Source organism: Centrocercus urophasianus, unplaced genomic scaffold, assembly GCF_019232065.1.
Source record: "Centrocercus urophasianus isolate 14NV4802_14NV808 unplaced genomic scaffold, USGS_Curo_1.0 seq_33, whole genome shotgun sequence".
Taxonomy (NCBI): Eukaryota; Metazoa; Chordata; class Aves; order Galliformes; family Phasianidae; genus Centrocercus; species Centrocercus urophasianus.
In genome coordinates, this window is record NW_024884900.1 from 5912908 (window position 1) to 5930389 (window position 17482).

General features: G+C 46.2%; 1 protein-coding gene across 1 annotated transcript in view; it reads right to left on the reverse strand.

Moving 5' to 3' along the window:
• Window positions 1-17482, reverse strand: part of CUX1 (cut like homeobox 1) — a 177916-nt gene that overhangs the window by 110454 nt on the left and 49980 nt on the right. The window contains exon 4 of the mRNA XM_042830406.1: window positions 8861-8939. Within this exon, the coding sequence (XP_042686340.1) occupies window positions 8861-8939 (79 nt within the window). The remainder of the gene's footprint in view (window positions 1-8860; window positions 8940-17482) is intronic.

The window sequence follows — 17482 nt, forward strand, 5'->3', positions numbered from 1 at the left end:
TTTATGCTGAGTTCTGCACACATTTCTACATTTTCCTGCTCTGTTCTGCTCTCCTAAGCCACTTGTTGCACCCTACCCCACAGAGATGCCCCCTGCACCGTGTGTGCACACAGAGCCCCACACACCCAGACCTGATCCCTGATGAGCCGTGGGTGTCCCTGCTCAAGACAGGGCTGTTGGACCTGATGGCCTTTAAGGGCCTCTTCCAACTGTAACAATTCTGTGAATCTATGAGGCTTCCCCACACTACCGGAGCAGCGCTGCTGCTTTTGCTTCCCCAAAGACCTCGCTGAGCAGCCCAGAGGAGCTGAGTGGCCCAGCTAATGAAAATGCGAGCAAATCAAAAGGGCAACGTTATAAAGAAGTTAATATTGTCCGTCAAACAAGCGGGGTGCAAAGCAGCAGCACTTCCAGATCATTCACATGCCATGGACAACACACCATTTCTGAGCAACACTGCAAAAGAACAAATTGTCGGCGCTGCTGCTTCTGCATGTAAACAAAGCACCGCTTTCAAAGCAACCTAAAGGCAGGTCCTGATAAAACGCCGCTTTACGTTATGAGCTGGATGGAGGCAGCGCCTCACACCTGCAGCCTCAAACCGGGAGGCAAGGCTGGTCTACCCGTGACCAACGCCACTTCCAAACAGAATCTTGTTCATAAAATCCAAACCCAGCACAAAGGCAGCCCTCAGCGACAGAGCAGCGCCTGCTGCCCTCCCTGGGCACACCGGGCTGGACGCTGACATCACAGCACTCACATTGAGCAGGGGCACTCTGGGCTAATGTAATCATACGATTACATAATTAACCCAGCTGTCTCATTAAGAAAATCAACTGGAATTCAGGGCATAATTAGTCATACAGCAATTAGCATGCTGATGAGCAACTGATGAAAAGCTGTCTCGATGTGGAGTATGCTGGGACCACCCTCGTTATTTAAGCAGAAGAGGGGAAAAGCTCCGGAACGTAACGCTGCGTTGGAGGTCTGCGTTCGGTGGCGTTTCGGAAGGTGGAAGCGCAAAAGTTGCTCGAACAGCGCGCGCTGCTCGGAGCTGTCAGCCCGAAGGAAAAAAAAAACGCTGTCAGCGCTTAAATACAGAGAGAGACACGGAGCGCGCGGTGCCCGCAGCCCGGCGGGACGCTGGGGCCGCCCTCACTCAGCCCTTCCCGGCAGCCCCGGGCGGCGGGGGGCGCGCGGCAAGGCCCGGCATGGAGTCGCCGAGCGGGACGGGACGAGCCTGAGGCGGCGCTGGGGCGGGAACGGCCGCGCGCCCTGAGGTGCTGCGCGGAGGCAGCGGCCGCACGCAGCAATGAGTCGCAATTCGGTGTTTTGCAAAAGCACCCGAACCCTTTTGTGGAAGTGCGGTGCCCGCGGGCCCGCTTTGTTTGTTTACAGCGTGGGAAGGACCGCGCGGCGCTCTGTCCGTATCTTAAGATGGAGCTCCTTTCCAAAACAAAGGGCTCCGTGCTCCCTCCTCACCAAGAAATCAAGTTATGAAACAGTGCCAAACTTCGGGGGCAATTAATATTTCATTCCGCCGTAATGCGTTTCCGAAGGTTTGGGTCTAAAAATAATCCGTTTCACAAAGCGCGGCTCTGTTGCCCAAACCGTGGTGTAAGGAAGGCTTCCTCACAAACGCCCACGGCAAGCGATAACGGAGGGGAGAAAAACAACAACCCGTCCTCAGCACGGCGTCATTAACGCAACTTGAACTCTGCTTTTATTGATTATTCTTAAAGCATGGCCACAACGCTGAAGTTTGGGGGTTTCCTGAAGGCACCGCTCCAGGTCCCGCACTTCCTCAGGAGATTGAATCTGAAAATAACCCGAGAGCCTGCTTTGGAAAAAAAAATAATAATTACACTGCAGCTTTTGAATATTCAAACACCTCACAGCATACTTAATTAATTCATTAATTATTCCCCAGAAATTTCTGGGGTAAATTGATACAGCCTAGAGAGACTGAGACAAAGATTTCGCGGAATAAATGATAACTTTGCTCCTGCTCCCCCCTGACTCTGGCAGCCCAGGAACAGAGGAGCTACAGCCATGATTTCGTTCAGAACAAAGCTCATCATCTCTCCAGCTCCTCGCTTCATAAACAACATGAAAAGGTTCTTCCTTCTATCTAGAATGAAACACATTCCCTTACTCCCCCACCCCACAGCACCAGGATCTATCTACTCCTCTTCTTTTTCCCGTTTTTCATGGCATTCTCCTCACCCTGCTGCCCTCGGAGCATTCCATAAGGGCTCCATCAGCAATTCCCAGTACCCATTTCCCTCACCAGTGAGAAAGCAGGCACCAAATTGTGCTGAGCCCCCAGAACAGCAAGGCAGAATTTTTCCAGTTCTGATGCAGCCCTTCGAATAGGGATGACAAAGCCACGGCACAACAGGCTCTGCTCCCGGTTGATCGCAATGAAGTGGCAGTGGCAACTCTCTGATGCCCACAGGGTCAGTTGAAATGGTACGAGATGCAATAGGGTCGTTCTGTCCACAATCCCATGGATCCCTTTGCCATTATGTGGCTCTTAGATTTGTGGGCTGTTATTTCAAAACATCCTCTTTCTGGTGAGCAAGAACAGAACTCAAGGGAATGGCACGGAGCTGCGTCAGGGGAGTGTCAGGTTGGGCATCAGGAAGAGGCACTGCACCAGGGTAGGTGGTGGGCATGGGACAGGCTGCCCAGGGCAGTGGGTACAGCCCCGAGCTACTGGCATCCCAGAAGTGTTTGTCTATCATTCAGATATATGTTCTGATTTTTGGATGGTTTTGTGGAGCCGCAGGTTGGACTCGATCCTTGTAATTCCCTCCCAACTTGAGATATTCTATCATTCTATGATCCTTTCTTCATCTACCAGCGTCGCAACCTGCTGGAGGGATGCTCTGGCCTTGCACCAGGCCATGAGATGCATCTCTATGCCAGTAACCAAAAGAGTCGAACAAGGCAGTGTAAATGATTGATTCCTTAATGAATTGTGTCTCAGTTCCCTTTATTTTCAAAGAAGGAACCGAAATTAATCCACGGAGAAGGATTTAATATTCAAAGTGGGTACGCATAATAGGTGATACAAGATTTTATGGCACTATAATATGCCAGCTAAAAAAGGAGCTAGTGACTTATAAGAGAAACCATTGCAACTGAAAATGCTCCAGTCTATCATTAATATTCTTGTAATGGCTGAAGACATTGGAATTTACTGCTTGCACACCGAGCTCAATACAAAGCAAAGGGCATTTACAGAAAATCACTCATATGCTGAAAGTTTTGTTCCTTCTGTTTTGAGATTAGAAAAAAAGAGAACCTCCACTGTATTTGAAAGCTCTGTATATACTGAGAGGGATTTGTTCTGATTCCATTTCACATTCCTGCAACTGAGGAAGGGAAAGTCTGATATTCCCTATCACACAAGCACCCACACGCTGCCTCTTCTGCTCTGAATATGCAGTCCTGTTCCAGGTAGGAGGGCCAGGGTTGTCCTAACCCCAGTCTCTAAAGCAGGAGCTTGCACAGGGCGCTGCAGCAGCACCTCCAGGCACAGTTGCCCATCGCTGCAAGGCTCTCCTGTGTCCGTTCACTGCATCCTTCCCCTTATCTGCACCTCCCCTCTTCTTTCCGTGCCTCCAACCTACCAACTAAAACAGGGCTTGACAACCACGCAATAAATTTTTCAAAGTGCATGCTTTAGGGATATTTCTTCCTTGGAATATTTATTCCAGCTTTTACAAAGGAATTTATCCAATTATTAATTCAACAAGGAAAAATGGATGAAAAAAGAATGTGATCAGACAAGCCCAATTGGAAGCCACATATTCAAGTATCAAAGCAGTTTTTAGTTAATGTGACACTCATCTCAATAAGGATAAAGAGAACCAGGATAAAGACCAGCAGGACTTTGTGCCTCATCAGAAAATAACCACGTACCCCATCAGTGTGCCCTACCAGCACGCACTCAGCCAGCACAGATCCCAAATGGTATCTTATGCTGCGTTCCCAAGGCACGGCGCAGAACTGCGACCCCGGAGGGGAGGAGACTGAAGTGATTCTGAGCTGCTTTCCTCAGCGCTGGAAATGAAGGGTAGCAGCCACTGACCCCAGCAAACCGCCGCTCTGAATCTCCCCACGCAGCTCTTCACCCCCACCTCAGGCATTCTTTTGTGCAAAGGTTTGCAGAACAGTTTGTGGGAAAATCACCAATGCCTACGTTCCCTCATTTTTTATTCTATAGACTTCTCTTCCAGCCAAAACTGGGGCATTTTAAATATGTTTATATAAGTCTCTCTTTTTTTTCTTTAACCTGGCCTGAACATGCTGGTGAAGCATCAAAGCATCTGCCTTCAGATGGGATGCAGTCACACGCTGCATCGCTACCTGCAGCCGCATGAGTTCACTAATTTTCACTCTTTCAAGTATTAACTACGTCCAATTTTCTGCTTAATTTTATCAGATTTTCAAGTGTGTTTGAAAGACACCCTACTGCTCTCTCCGAGGCGGTGTATGCACTGCTGCTGCTGTCCATGAATAAGTTCATTTTGCTTCCTTTCCTCCTAGGACTACTCACTGTCACGCTGATTTGTTTTCTCTCTAACGTCGAGCAAAAGCACTCGTTATGAATATTCATTTCCATTGCAAAGTTAGGGACAGCAAAAATACCAACAGCCCTTTCATTTTACGCTTCTAGCTCCAATTTTATTTACGTATATTTCATTTGAGAAAGGGTGATCATTTTGGCTCCTATCACTGTTTATCAAACCTGGAACTGCTTAAGATTTTTCACATCATGTGTACTGAGAGCAGACATTCCTCAGAAGGGCTCTGTGCTGATCAGTCGTGATACACCACAAACTCATATCACAGCCTGACACTGCTCTCCTAGAGCTTCTGAAGCAATTAACAATTAGCCGAATGAAAAGTACTCTGAGAATTAACTTTTGCATGCCACGTTTTCAGCGTGAATTTCCTGAGTTGTATTTGCTCAGCTCTCTCCTCTACAGGCACAAAGGCTCTGTGTGCTTGGCTTTTAACTTCAGCACACTGTGCAGCCTTCTGGTCATCTGGGTGCAAACAGTCTGTGCAGACCTTCTCCTATCAGGACTGGTATTAACCTTTACACCTTCTGCTTAACATTACGCTCCACAAAACAATCCAAACAAGCCACATAATGACCAAGAATACGACGGCTTCATACACATTCATCACCTCCAACATAAGCAAGGGATAACTTTTCTGAGAAGAAATCTAACCTGTTTTTTTCTCATGTCACCTTTAATCACAGAACATTGATCGAGTGGCTGTTTAAATGGCAGTCTTCTCACAGTCCAAACAGCAAAGCAAGTGGCTGAAAGGTAAATGATCACAAACAAATGGAGCTGGGAACTGTGTTCCTTGGTAAAGGAATGGAGCTTTCCTCATGGGTGAGAAACAGATTTCTGCCTGTAGAAGTAATTCACTAACATTTACTTTAACTGATTACTTCTTTTACAAGAAGTTTGTGTTTCCTCAGCTAAATCACCCCCTGAAAAAGAAAGCCCTGTGCCGGGCAGTGTGAAATCTGCAAGCCTGTGACTCCTGCAAACACTGCATCCCTCCCTGCAGCCCTCCTGCAGGGCAGCCCGGCACTGGGCACACGATTTATGGCAGCCAGGAGCAAGGGAAAGACTAAATTTCCACTCCAGCCATCTCTCATGGTTACTGCTTTTTATTGTTTTGACAGGACGCATTAAAAAAATTGTATGTTTCTTCTTTCTACCCTCTATTTTGTTTTATGCTGTCCTTAGCAGGGGCTCCTCTGAGCTAAAATGCACATTATGTAGCACCAAACTGATGGCGAATCTGATCACAGCAGACCTGTGAAGAGTCTCCAATAAAAACACATACCCTTTTACACTGCAAGAGACACTTCATTTAGTTCCTTCTGGATGACATTCAGATCAAGCAGAAACGTGCACCGTTTACAGTTGAGCCCTAAACAGCAGCACAGTCCCACCAAACTGAGAGCAAGGCTGTGCTAACCTGCCCTGCCTCTGAGAACATGCAAATGCTGACAAACGTCCACCTGATTCCTTACTGCACCCTGGCAGGGTGTAACCAGGTGTGGGACAGTGGTGGGGAGGCTGAGGGCTGAGTGTGGGACCTGAGCACAGCAGCACCCGGATGAGCTTCGCCTGGGCGCAGGGAGCAGAGGAGCGGGCAGACACAGGCAGTGCTCTGCAGCTTCGGGCAGCGCTGCAAAGTGTGCTGCTCCAGGGAGTGACTGATGGCACCCAAATTCAGTTTAATTGATGCCACAGCAAGATAGAGGATTTTCTGTTTAAAGGCAGAAGTCGTTTCTTTTTGTCTACGCAGCAGCCATTCGGAACGGGAGTATTACTGAAAGCCAAGAAAATGAAAGTCTGGCATTGTGCTGTAATTGCACAGCAATAAAGAGACAGCATAAAGTGAAATTCAAGCAGTTTATGCAGATACTGCTGTCTGGCATTCACTCTGGTCTCTCTTTTAACCTTTACTTGAAAATCACAGTGAAGTTTAGTTTAAGAAAAATAAACACTGTAAGTATCAAACACAATTTTTAAAAGAAAAATACTGAATTTTTAATGTTGTTCACACTTAATATTTTTCCTGTTAAAGCTTTAGGATGAGTGAATTAGCAATGTACTGCAAGGGAACACTGTTCCTCCAAACACTTAGAAAACTGGGCTCCAGTTTCACTCTCAGTGTTTGCAAGACTAAGACCCTGGAAGCCAAGGGCCTAACATAACACACTTGTTCTATAAAATTAGAAGGAAGGCAATCTTGCACAGATGGCAGAAAGCTTCCTCAAAACACAAACTCAACCTCCCGTTACCTCACAATAAATAAATTCACAGTATTTTTAAAGGTAAGTTGTGACAACCTTGCTGATTAGTGCAATTCATGTGGCAGCATTCACTTTTCTCCAGCTCTCTGCTGCATACTGAAAGTGAGGCACTTAAATGAGAAAATTAATTCCATTAATTAAAAATGTTCAGTCTCAAGCATACAGAGTGATCTGAGTGAGAATTACAGCTGGATAAAAGCACATAAAGCAAAGTGTTTGCTGTCCCTTTAGGACGGATACGTTTTGCAGCACCAACCAATGATAATTCTATTTTAACAGTAGCCTAACACTGGAGAGACGTGGAAAGGTTTATTTTATCTCTTAGAGAGAAAACCACTTGATGTATGTAGAAAATTGCACAGAACACCACTTTTCCCACAAATTCTTTGCTTGGAGAGCCTGAGTGAAAACTCTGCTCCAATTCAGGAAAGAAAATCATTAAACTTAGCTGAATCCATAAAGCACCAGAGCTGGAGCTTCAATACAGATCACTGTGTACTGAAATTAAAATAGAAGCCCTTTTTAATTATATAAAGTGTGCACGTTATTACTGAAGAGAGGAACACAAGCTTTCCTCAAGAACCATAAAATTGGCTGCTGGGAATTAAACTTCAGCTGCGATTATTATATGGTCCTATAAAGGATATTGAACGTCTGATAAAACTGCGCCCTTGTCGCGTAACAGTGATGCTGAACGCCAAACAACCACTGCAGCATTCCAGCCATAGCTTTCTCAGAACATCACAGCTCCCTTCTCACACCAAAAAGAAAACACTGCAGGATTTCGGAGCGAAACCTCTACCTAAATATCTGAAATACCAAACGGACAGGTCTGAAGATATATAAGCCACACAGAGGCAAAACAGCGTGTGTGATAAATTAATGCTGATGTCTTCTGTACAGGAAAGCCCTCCACGAAGACATGCCCAGTGTGGAGGGCTATTTGTGCTGTGCCATGAGTGCCTTGCTCAGCCCCACCGCGCCGTGACCATTACAGTGCTGCACATTCCTAACGGCTGTTTTCCTTCTTGTTCTATTATTTGCTGTAAATACTGAGTACTGGCTGTGCTTCCACGCAGCTACAGGAGACTGGTCAGACTTTTGCAGAATCTGGAATGTGCTTCTGACGGCACTGGCGTGCTCTGAGACCCACAGATGTAACGTAGAACCAAGACCTGCAGATATTTCTAATCCCACAGACTCCAGCGCACCCACAACTCAGCCAGGCCAAAATGTTTACGTGGAGTCAGAATATCAAAGAAATACTTCTCTGACATTTAACATAAGGCATGTGCAGGGGAAGGCTGGACAAAGGGCTGTGACTGTGTGCAACGTGCTGCAAATTTTGCTCTTGCAAATGGAGGAGAACGTCCCTTTTCTGTAAAGCCATCTTCCATCACAGCATGGGAGGTATGTCCTGCCTACTCCACCAAGCTTTAGCCCGACTCTGCTATTCCAATCCCAGCACCTGTGGTGACGCAAGGCTTCAGAAAAAGCCTTTGCACGAGAGCATATGAAGGCTCCCATGGAATTCTGATGGTGAAAAATATCCAAAGCACCAGACACCAGAGTGCCCTCCCAAATTATAGCAGGAAACGAGCACTTTGGGCTGGGCTGTGATGGACAGGGAGGGGCAGCCATGGCCTGGGACAAGCACTGTAAGCTTTGGAAGTACGCACATTGCCTCTGCATGGATTTTTGAAATATATATTTTTTTAACTGTGAAGCCGAACAAATGAATTGTTCAGAATCACACAATATTTTAATAATAAAAATGGACTCATCCAAACATTGAGAAGTCAAGTCAGTGAACAGTTTCAAGAGAAGCCATGAAATGAACCTTACTTGGTTCCTTCCATTAGAAAGAATGCTGGAGCGTTTGGTTTCAGAATCAAAACGTAACTCATGTTTAACTTAGCAAAGGGAGAACAAACAGCCAGCAGCATTCACACCAAAATACGCCAGAAGATCTTCAGAATAAGGAATTCATTTTCTTACCTGGGACATCAATTAATCTCTTATAAACATTCAAGAAGGCTGCCTCTGCTTCTTTGCTTCTTTTACCCAATGCATCAATCTGTGGGGGTGAGGAGAAAGAAGGTGTTAGACTCAGTGCAATACAACTCGTGCACTCAGAGCTATAAGAATAAACAAAAACATAATACATAAAGAGGGAACCTAATCTCCTGTGTACAGCTCCTGTAGCCTTGTGAGAGTATTTCTGCTATGTCTGTACTGAATGTAATTTGAAGTCCTGTTTCAGCACAACAGCAATCGATATTTTTAAGAACACTGCTGCCTGCTGTGATTCTTCACTTTAAATCTTAATACAAAGAAAGCAAGCCGGGTGCTGGCCGGACAGGCGTCCTCCTCAGTAACTTTCTTTTACTGCTAATTAAGATGTAACACAGCAAATGGGATCTGCGTGCACTTCTGATGTCACGCTCTGCTTTCGTTGCAGGTTTCCACTAAACCTGTGAGAAGATGAAAAGATGCACTTCTGGGCATCCTCTGCTACTGAACACTAAACAGCTCTGAATCTTTCCCATGCAAAGACCCAAGGAGACCGAGCTGCCCTGCGCCGCAGAGCTGAAGGCAGGCTGCTCTGGCTTCACGTCTGTTCTTACTTTGTGTTAATTCATGCCATGCTTGTTTAGGAAGCTGCCTGCTCAGGTAAGGCAGAATAACTACCTCCCACCATCTATTATTTTCTCTGAACTTGTATTTTCCTCCAAAACTTCACTGTGGAAGGAAGGGCAGCTTTATAGCTCTGACAAGAAAGTATTCATTCCACAGCAACTTTTGGGGTTTTTTTCTGCAAACTTTTTTCTTAATGTACTGGAAAATGGAGGATTTACAGTGACTAAATATTGACAGAAAGTACCCAAACCAAGACCAGTTCCACGTGATTGCTGCTCCAAAGCAGAGACAGAAAGGGAAGCCTGGCAGCACTTTCCAGCAGCTTACTCTAATCAGGAAACTAAAAGCACGGAGATTATCGTTCCCATATTTTAATAAAAAGCAAGGAAGGATCTGAAGAACTACAGCTACAAAGGCCTGATACCAATTCTCCTGCATATTTGAAAAACAGCGAATATTATGAAGCCATTTAAAGGTGCGTACGTCAACATGTACTAAAAAAGGAAGGTCTTGTCTGAAAAACGTCCTTGAATTCTTTAACCACTTATTGATTCGGCAGATAAGGCAGAAACAATGGACAGAGTTTACTGTCTCTGCGTTTCAGGAAAGTGTTTTATTGTGGTATTTTGCTGTGCGTGCTGCCAGCCCGACGCGCCGCCGGGAAGCAGAGGTGCCAGGAGAGGAGACACGGCACAGAGCTGCCGTCCTCGGTGCCACGGCTGTGCTGTGAGAATGGAGCGGGCAGGGAAGAGGCTGGGGGTGGTCAGAGTAATGGAGGCAGGGAGCACGGGGGCAGAGCGCGGGACCTGCACGTGACTGCTGCAGATTAGTCTTATGGCTGAGAGTGACCTGCAGGGATCACTGCGGAGAGGATTAAGGGCAGAAAACTGAACTGTCAGGACGACTGTGGAAACTGCGTGGAGCGCGAGGTATAAAGCCCTCAAGGCCTGCCTGTGCTTCCAGAGCTCACCAGGAAGGGCTGTGGGAGGCACCAGAACCACAGAGGGCAGCTGATGTGACGTGCCAGAAAGCAAGGGATTGGTGCTGGTGAATAACCCATTTATTAATTTCAATCCAAGCAATCACAGATGGACCGATGCTCATTAGGAATGAGAACATAAGCAACTCAGAACGTTCTCCAACGCAGAGTATTTGAAATGAGAATATGGAACCAAGTGCCAATGCTGGAAAAGCACCGGGTAGCACAAATCTGTGCCTGAGAATCAGATGGGAGAGGGGGGGCAGCCACCAGAAAGGCTTCAGAGATATTTGCTGGGTGCACGAAGGCAGACTTTGAAGGCCAGAGCACCATATGTCAGACTTCGGGACCTCTGTGTTCCCACATATGATTCTCTCTCGCTGCTGCTCAGCACAGCGCAGCCAAATTTAAATGACTATTATTAAATACAATTAGCATTGCAGAACAGATTCTGTACTGTATTCTGAAAAACTCATTTTCCCTGTCTAGGAAAAGCAAAGCATTTAGAGTAACTGCACTTCCATTCCTACGAAATAACCAAATGGGTCTGTTTTCCTATTACAGCTTCTTACATTTTAATAAAGGGCATTTGTACTTAAGTTCTCCTTAAATATTGCACATGGTTTATTCACTCCTCGCCAGTTACACTGTGACTGAAGTATAAAGCAGAACTGAAACAACATATTCCGAGGAGATCAGAGACTTTCTGACGGAAGCCGTTTGTAAATCACAGGAACTTTCACACCTTTTCTTTTTTCCTCCCAAAATTCTGAACCAGAACTCCAAACAATCCCACCAGGCAGAAAGCTTTCATTTATTATTTTTTTTAAGTAGTTAAAAATCAGTGAAGCTGCCTGGTTTAAAGTTCTATCAAAAATGGGCTCTGCAACTACTTGATATCTTAAAGAAAGCACTGTGACAACCTTAACTGGAATAACAAATGAATTACATATGTCAGCTTCCAGCTGCGTAAGGAGATATGGGACGAGAAGGTCATCAAAATAGCAAGATATAAATAAAGTCCAGTGACAAAGGAAGCAGAGCACTGAAATGACATGGAAATAAGTGTTTGGAAGCTCACTGAAACCTTTTCAAATCTGAGTAAAATTGGTTCGGGAGCCAACAGAGATCACACTCCAACAGTTAAAGTACATTAGAAAACTTGCTGAACACTTTTATTTGACTCTTGAGAACTTGAGGGACCCAGAAAGAAGTCAACTTATAATTACACCAGTGCAATCTTGACACGAGCTAAGCTCCACATCTTAATTTATCTGAACTAGGCCCCATTATGTCTTCTGTGACTAGAAAGAAACAACGGTGACCTCTGTATTCCCTGCCACCCCCATAAACATATGTTCACTTTTAAGTTCTGGCATACTATTTGTCTTGATAATACCACTGGAGCTACATGGAGATAACAGGAATGAGACGCGAGGAATCCTCCCTCCTTCACACACCCTTCATCTTCACAACCTCCCTGGGGCCACGCGGGGAGGAGCGCGGCGAGACGCCACGTCGGGCACGGCCCTCCCTCCACCAACAGTTTTTCCAGGTCAAGTGCTGTCAGGAGTTGCTGCTCAGGCACCGAGCTGCTCCCAGAGCTGCAGGACGCCTCGGTGATGTGCGCGAAGCACAAAGAGCTCGCACGCCCATATCGAGTCTCAAACACAACGCTGTGCCAAACAGGAATGCTGCAGGCCCAGCTCTTATCGTCGCTGCTCTTCAGTTGCAATTCTCACTCTCATTAACAACCTTAATATAAAAGATACCAATTTTTACTGTACTGCTCCCAGAGCAGCAAGTAAAAATAATCAACTTAAACCGCAATTTATATTGCTGCTGTAATTCTAAACTAAATAGGGGCCTTTACTCACAGAATCATACAGATACGAAAAGACCACTAAGATCATCCAGTCCAACCATCAGCCCATCGCTCCCCTATGCAGCCCTCATATCGTTTTGCATTACAAAGTTTCTTCATTTGACTTCAGTTTTTCTGAGCTACTGAAGTGCCATTGAGAATTGCAAGAAACTTTTAACAAAGGGAAAAGCATGCCAATACCTTATAAATGTAAACTTATCTTTGCCTCAGAATCAAACAGGGGTTATAGCAAGTACTCCTGGTGCTACACAGTGGCACCATTCCTTCTCTTAAGCCGTTGGAATGGAGCTCATCTCCCTCACATAAGAGAACATCAGTCACTGTGGTGGTGTACGGGAGCAGCCCTACAGTGCTCTGCGCATGCATTAGGAAGCAAAGAGCATCGGTGCACAGTTGGCTGATCTGCCATTCTTAACACCAGCAGGTGCCTACATGGAGAATTAGTGAACATACAGAACTCATGAGGACAACTGGAAGTTTTGCAGCTGACAGAAGAAAAATCAAAAATGCTGTTTTGTTTTTCTCTTTGCTACACTTAGAATATTTCTGAAGCAAAATTAAAAGAAATGATTCCTGTGGAGCTGCATAAAGCATATGGTGTGTATTTTAGCTGTGCTATAAATTCTTTAACCAAAGCGAGGCCTGCTCAGTGGTACAGCTCCCATCCCAGCTGTCTGGGTGCTGCACAGGTACGCTGCCTGTGATGGGCACGGTGGGATCGTGGAGACCTCCCAGCTCCTTGCTTCAACCTCACATTAACGAGAGGGCTTCAAGAGGGACTCAGATCCCTCAGCTTGTCAGTTCTGCTCCTGCAAAACAGCTGCAACCTTGAACCCTTGAAACCTTTTCTTCTTTCATGCCCAGATAGATCCTGCTCTTCCCAGACAAACATCGCTGCCGGCCCTGGAGGAAAGCTCAGCTCCCTCTTGCCCGGACAGCTGCTTGTTGCTCTCTAGCCTTTGATCTGCCTTCCCAGTAAACCAACCCAGCCCAACGTGTGCCTCCAGATATTGACAGCTGAATGACAGCTCTGTTTAAACGGCTTTTCCTATCTGCCACCCTGCCTTCAGATTCCTGCAGCGGTGGATCTGTGATTACTGCTCAACCTCCCCTGCATCCTTCCATAACCTCCATGCCTTCCTCCACGCTTCTCTCTGCATTTCTGAGCAGCGTTTCTCAGTTTACGCTCTCACTCTGCTCCTCACCCATCCCAGGGCAGGCACAAAGGCAGCAGCCTGGATCCCTCCTGCCTCAGGCCACCAGCTCCTCCTGCATCAGACCCAGCAATCGCAGCAGCGCCGGAGCGTGATTCAGCTCACTGACTCAATGGAAAACTAAGCAACGGAGGAGAGAAAATTTATTTTCCATCGTGTTGGCGAACTGAACTGACTCATCTCATACATTTGCTAGACTCAGCATAAGGGAGGAGGTGGGTAAAGGGGCTGGGGCAAGGACATTGCCTGCGGCAATCCTGTGTTGGCATGGGCTGGGAATGGCGTGAAACCCGTGTCAAGGTGTGGGTGGCAAATTGGGGTCAAAGTGCTAAAAAAAGTAAAAAATATCAGGAAGTTAAGGAAGCAGAGAAGACACTTTGCAGGTGAATATGACAGCAGCTCAGTTCTTCCATGGCAAGGCAACAAAAGCAGCTGTGAGTGCAGGATGGGTGGCTCTCACCAGGGGATGCTGAGCACCCTCAGCACGAGCAGGCAATAGCTTCCGGGGACACATCTTCCAAGGCATTGAATTCCATTCTCCAAGCTCTGTGCAAGCACAGGGCAGCAGGCTGGACACCTGCCCAGCTCAGTGCACAGCACAGCAAAGGGGGAGGAAGGAGGACACGGTGTCAACCGGTGCCATCCTGCTTCACCTACAGTTTCACAGGAGGAGGAGCAGGAAAGGGAGCAGGAGCTCTCCCCTGCCCATCAGCCTTTTGCCTCAGCAGCAATGACCTGGACTCTGCAATCACTTTTCTCTCTCACGGATGTCCCATACCTTTCTATAAACTATTTTTAAAATTAGGGCAGCGGAGTCTTTGGGACAACGAGTTCATTAACTGCCTCCGTGCAAAATCTACCTGCATTTAAATACCGAAGTGCAATCTTCCGCTCATGTTTTATATTGGGATGCCCTATTAAAAATCACCACTGCTTTACTACAGCAAAGCAAAACTAGACAGTGGCCTGTGCAGAGCCGTGCAGTAATTCTGCACTAAATACAAGAGTAATTCAGTATTTGGACAAGCAGGGACTGGATTATGATGATGCTCGGCAGAATCCGGCCCTGCAGAGCCCCCCCATCCCCATTCCTTCCAGCACACTTCAAGCTCTCTTTTTTTAAGGGGAGGAGAAGATACTCCTGACACTGTGAACTGAAACAGTGCTGCCTATCTGAATTTTGCATAAATAGTTTCCCACCACTGTTAGCATTTCACCCAAACGCGTGGCAGCGGCACAGCAAGCCTTAATATAGACAGCCCACCAGCTGCCAACAGGAATTTCAGCACATTGTCAATTATATAAAAATAAGAGGATTTGGGTTGATCCCCTCCACAAAGTTACCCCGGGAGCAATGCCTGTTCCTGTAGGACTCCGCACACCAGACGGGATGGAGATGAACCCGCGAGAGCTTTGGAAAGGTGCCCCGTGTATGACTGGGGTCTGTTAGGTTTGGGACTTGGTCTGTTATCCCAGTCACTGAGATCTGTCCCAGGAAGATCACAATTACCACCAAAAATACCCGGCTGACTCCATTTTGTTACACGGCTCGGCTTAATGGGACTTTCATGGGAGGGTGGCTGCAATGGGATCGCCTCGACATGAGCTCTGCATTTTGATGTGTGCTGTTGACTTCCACAACACGGAGCAATTTGTAATAGCTTTGCCACGCTGTTGTTTTCAAAGCTCCTGCTACATCACAAGCATTTATTTCTGACCACAAAATTACATTTATTCAACAGAAAGCAGCTCAGGGTCTTTAAGAGGTTAACTTCTGGAGTGCTTGGCTGCTCTCCAGCCTCTGTACTCGAATCAGCGCTAACGCAACAGCACACAACAGCACCCAGGCTAGCCGTGATTAATAGAGTGCTGAATACGCTGCTTTCCACATACACACACTTTTCATTCCCTTGCTTCCATAGATCACGGACTTATCCTCAAAATATCTGACTGAAATTGAATTTGGCTTCTCTCTCAACCGTTCATTTCCTATGTTATGCAAGGTTATATCCTTTTCTGCATGAGCAGAACCAAACCAGCTGCAGCTTTTGAGAAGAAAATGTGTTTTCAATTATGAAGCTGGCCTGAATATTGAACCACAGTTCTACTGCTACTCTAATTGAGCCATCATGGAGCGAACCTACAGGAAAGAAATTGTATTAATTAGCTTTGTAAATTTAACATAAGGAAATTAAAGGGGGTGAATATCAGCTCAGGAACACTCCTTGAAAAACACGGAAGGAAAGTACGCCTGAAGTTCTGTAGGCACAGGCATTATTACAGTGCTGATTCAAAGGCGTGATTAGTAGCTCCAGCACACCAAACAGATTTCCAGCTTCTGTTGTCTGCATATGGAAAATTATTAAATTACGCTGCTGACCAAATTAATAGTTTAAAGAGCAATTCAGCTAAGTGGGGAGCCGGAGTGGTCTCATCAGAACGGCACTCTTAGAAGTGCTCGCTTTGTGAGAAGAATCTGAGAAATGGATTTTACAGAAATGAAGCCTAGTGTGTTTGGAGCCCGTGCCTTAAAGGGTTCTCAAATGAGGGATTACTGCATTACTGTTGGACAGTACTGCTATGCCACATGAAAAGAATGCTAATGACCTCAGGAAATCCTTTCCCAGCCTTAAAATATCTATTTGATGACTTCACAAATACGGATTCAGACATTTTATTTCCATACCACAACGTCAGTCCTGTGAATTCACATAGCCCAAGAACGTAAAGTTTTATTTTTAAGATTTCTTGGACAAATATCCATCGGCTCCCATAGACACAGCAATACAGAACTGCCTGGTGGGCAGGAACAGCTCGTCTGGGGGCTGCTGCCAATGTGGAAATGATAATGATTTTATGATTGAATGATAAAGCTCTTAAACCTCCAATTCTGCCTTGCGTTTAACCCAGCACTCCGTGAACAAGCCATGACTAAGATGCATCCTCAGGTGAATGAGAAGTAAGCAAACATGAGATTTAACATCACCAGCAGCTTAGATTTCGTTTCATAACGCTTTTACTTCAACCATCATAATAAAAAAGTTTCTTTTGATTGAGATTAATATCCACAGAACACAGAACGTTCTGGTTTGTGGGTTGGGTTGTTTTTCTGGATGAGTTCGTATTTGAAAGCAAAGTAAAGGGGTAGCAAGGTGTCAATATCCACCTCCATGCTGAGAAGCAGCACTGGTTGCACTGACGGGCGCGTTTATTTTAAAAAGTGAACTAGCCACAGTTTTACAAGCAGATGTCCCATAAAGCATGCTCAGGAGGATATTTAATTACCCGAGCTTAAGGCAACCTCTCCAAGTCACATCAGGCTTGTGAGGGTACAGTTCAAGGAGAGTTTAAGTCAACCTGTGCTGGCCCAGCTGCACCTCCTGCCCTCGGCTCTGCCCTGCTGCCTCTGCCAATCCTGCAGAGCCTGCAGAGAGCTGCATCAGCCACTGACCTGGCAGAAAACAACGCCAGCAAAAAGGGGAAAAAAGAAAACGTGCTCCTGAGGGCTCAGTGCAGCAGCAGCAGTGTGGAGGTGAGGCAGGAGCTGGGGAGGCAGCCCAGGGCTCAGCCAGAGCCACATAAAGCTCCGTGTGTGCCTCTGATTGTTACAGAACGGCACGTTCTCATCTTCTGGCTCTCCCTCAGTGCCCAGAGCCTGCAGAAAACATGGCATCCCACATGGGATTTGCAAAAGCTACTTCCCTTCTCTGGCAGAGTGATAATTTCACAGCGTAAGGCAAAGTGTCTCCAGTGGAACTGACATGGAGAAAAGCCTACATGCTGCATGGAACCTCTTTTTGGCCCACCTGCAGCATTCAGCTCATCAGCCTTCAGAAAGCCTTAACAACAGAGACCAAACATGATCACATCAGTTCTTCCAGGTTTCTGAAAGCCCGTACAGA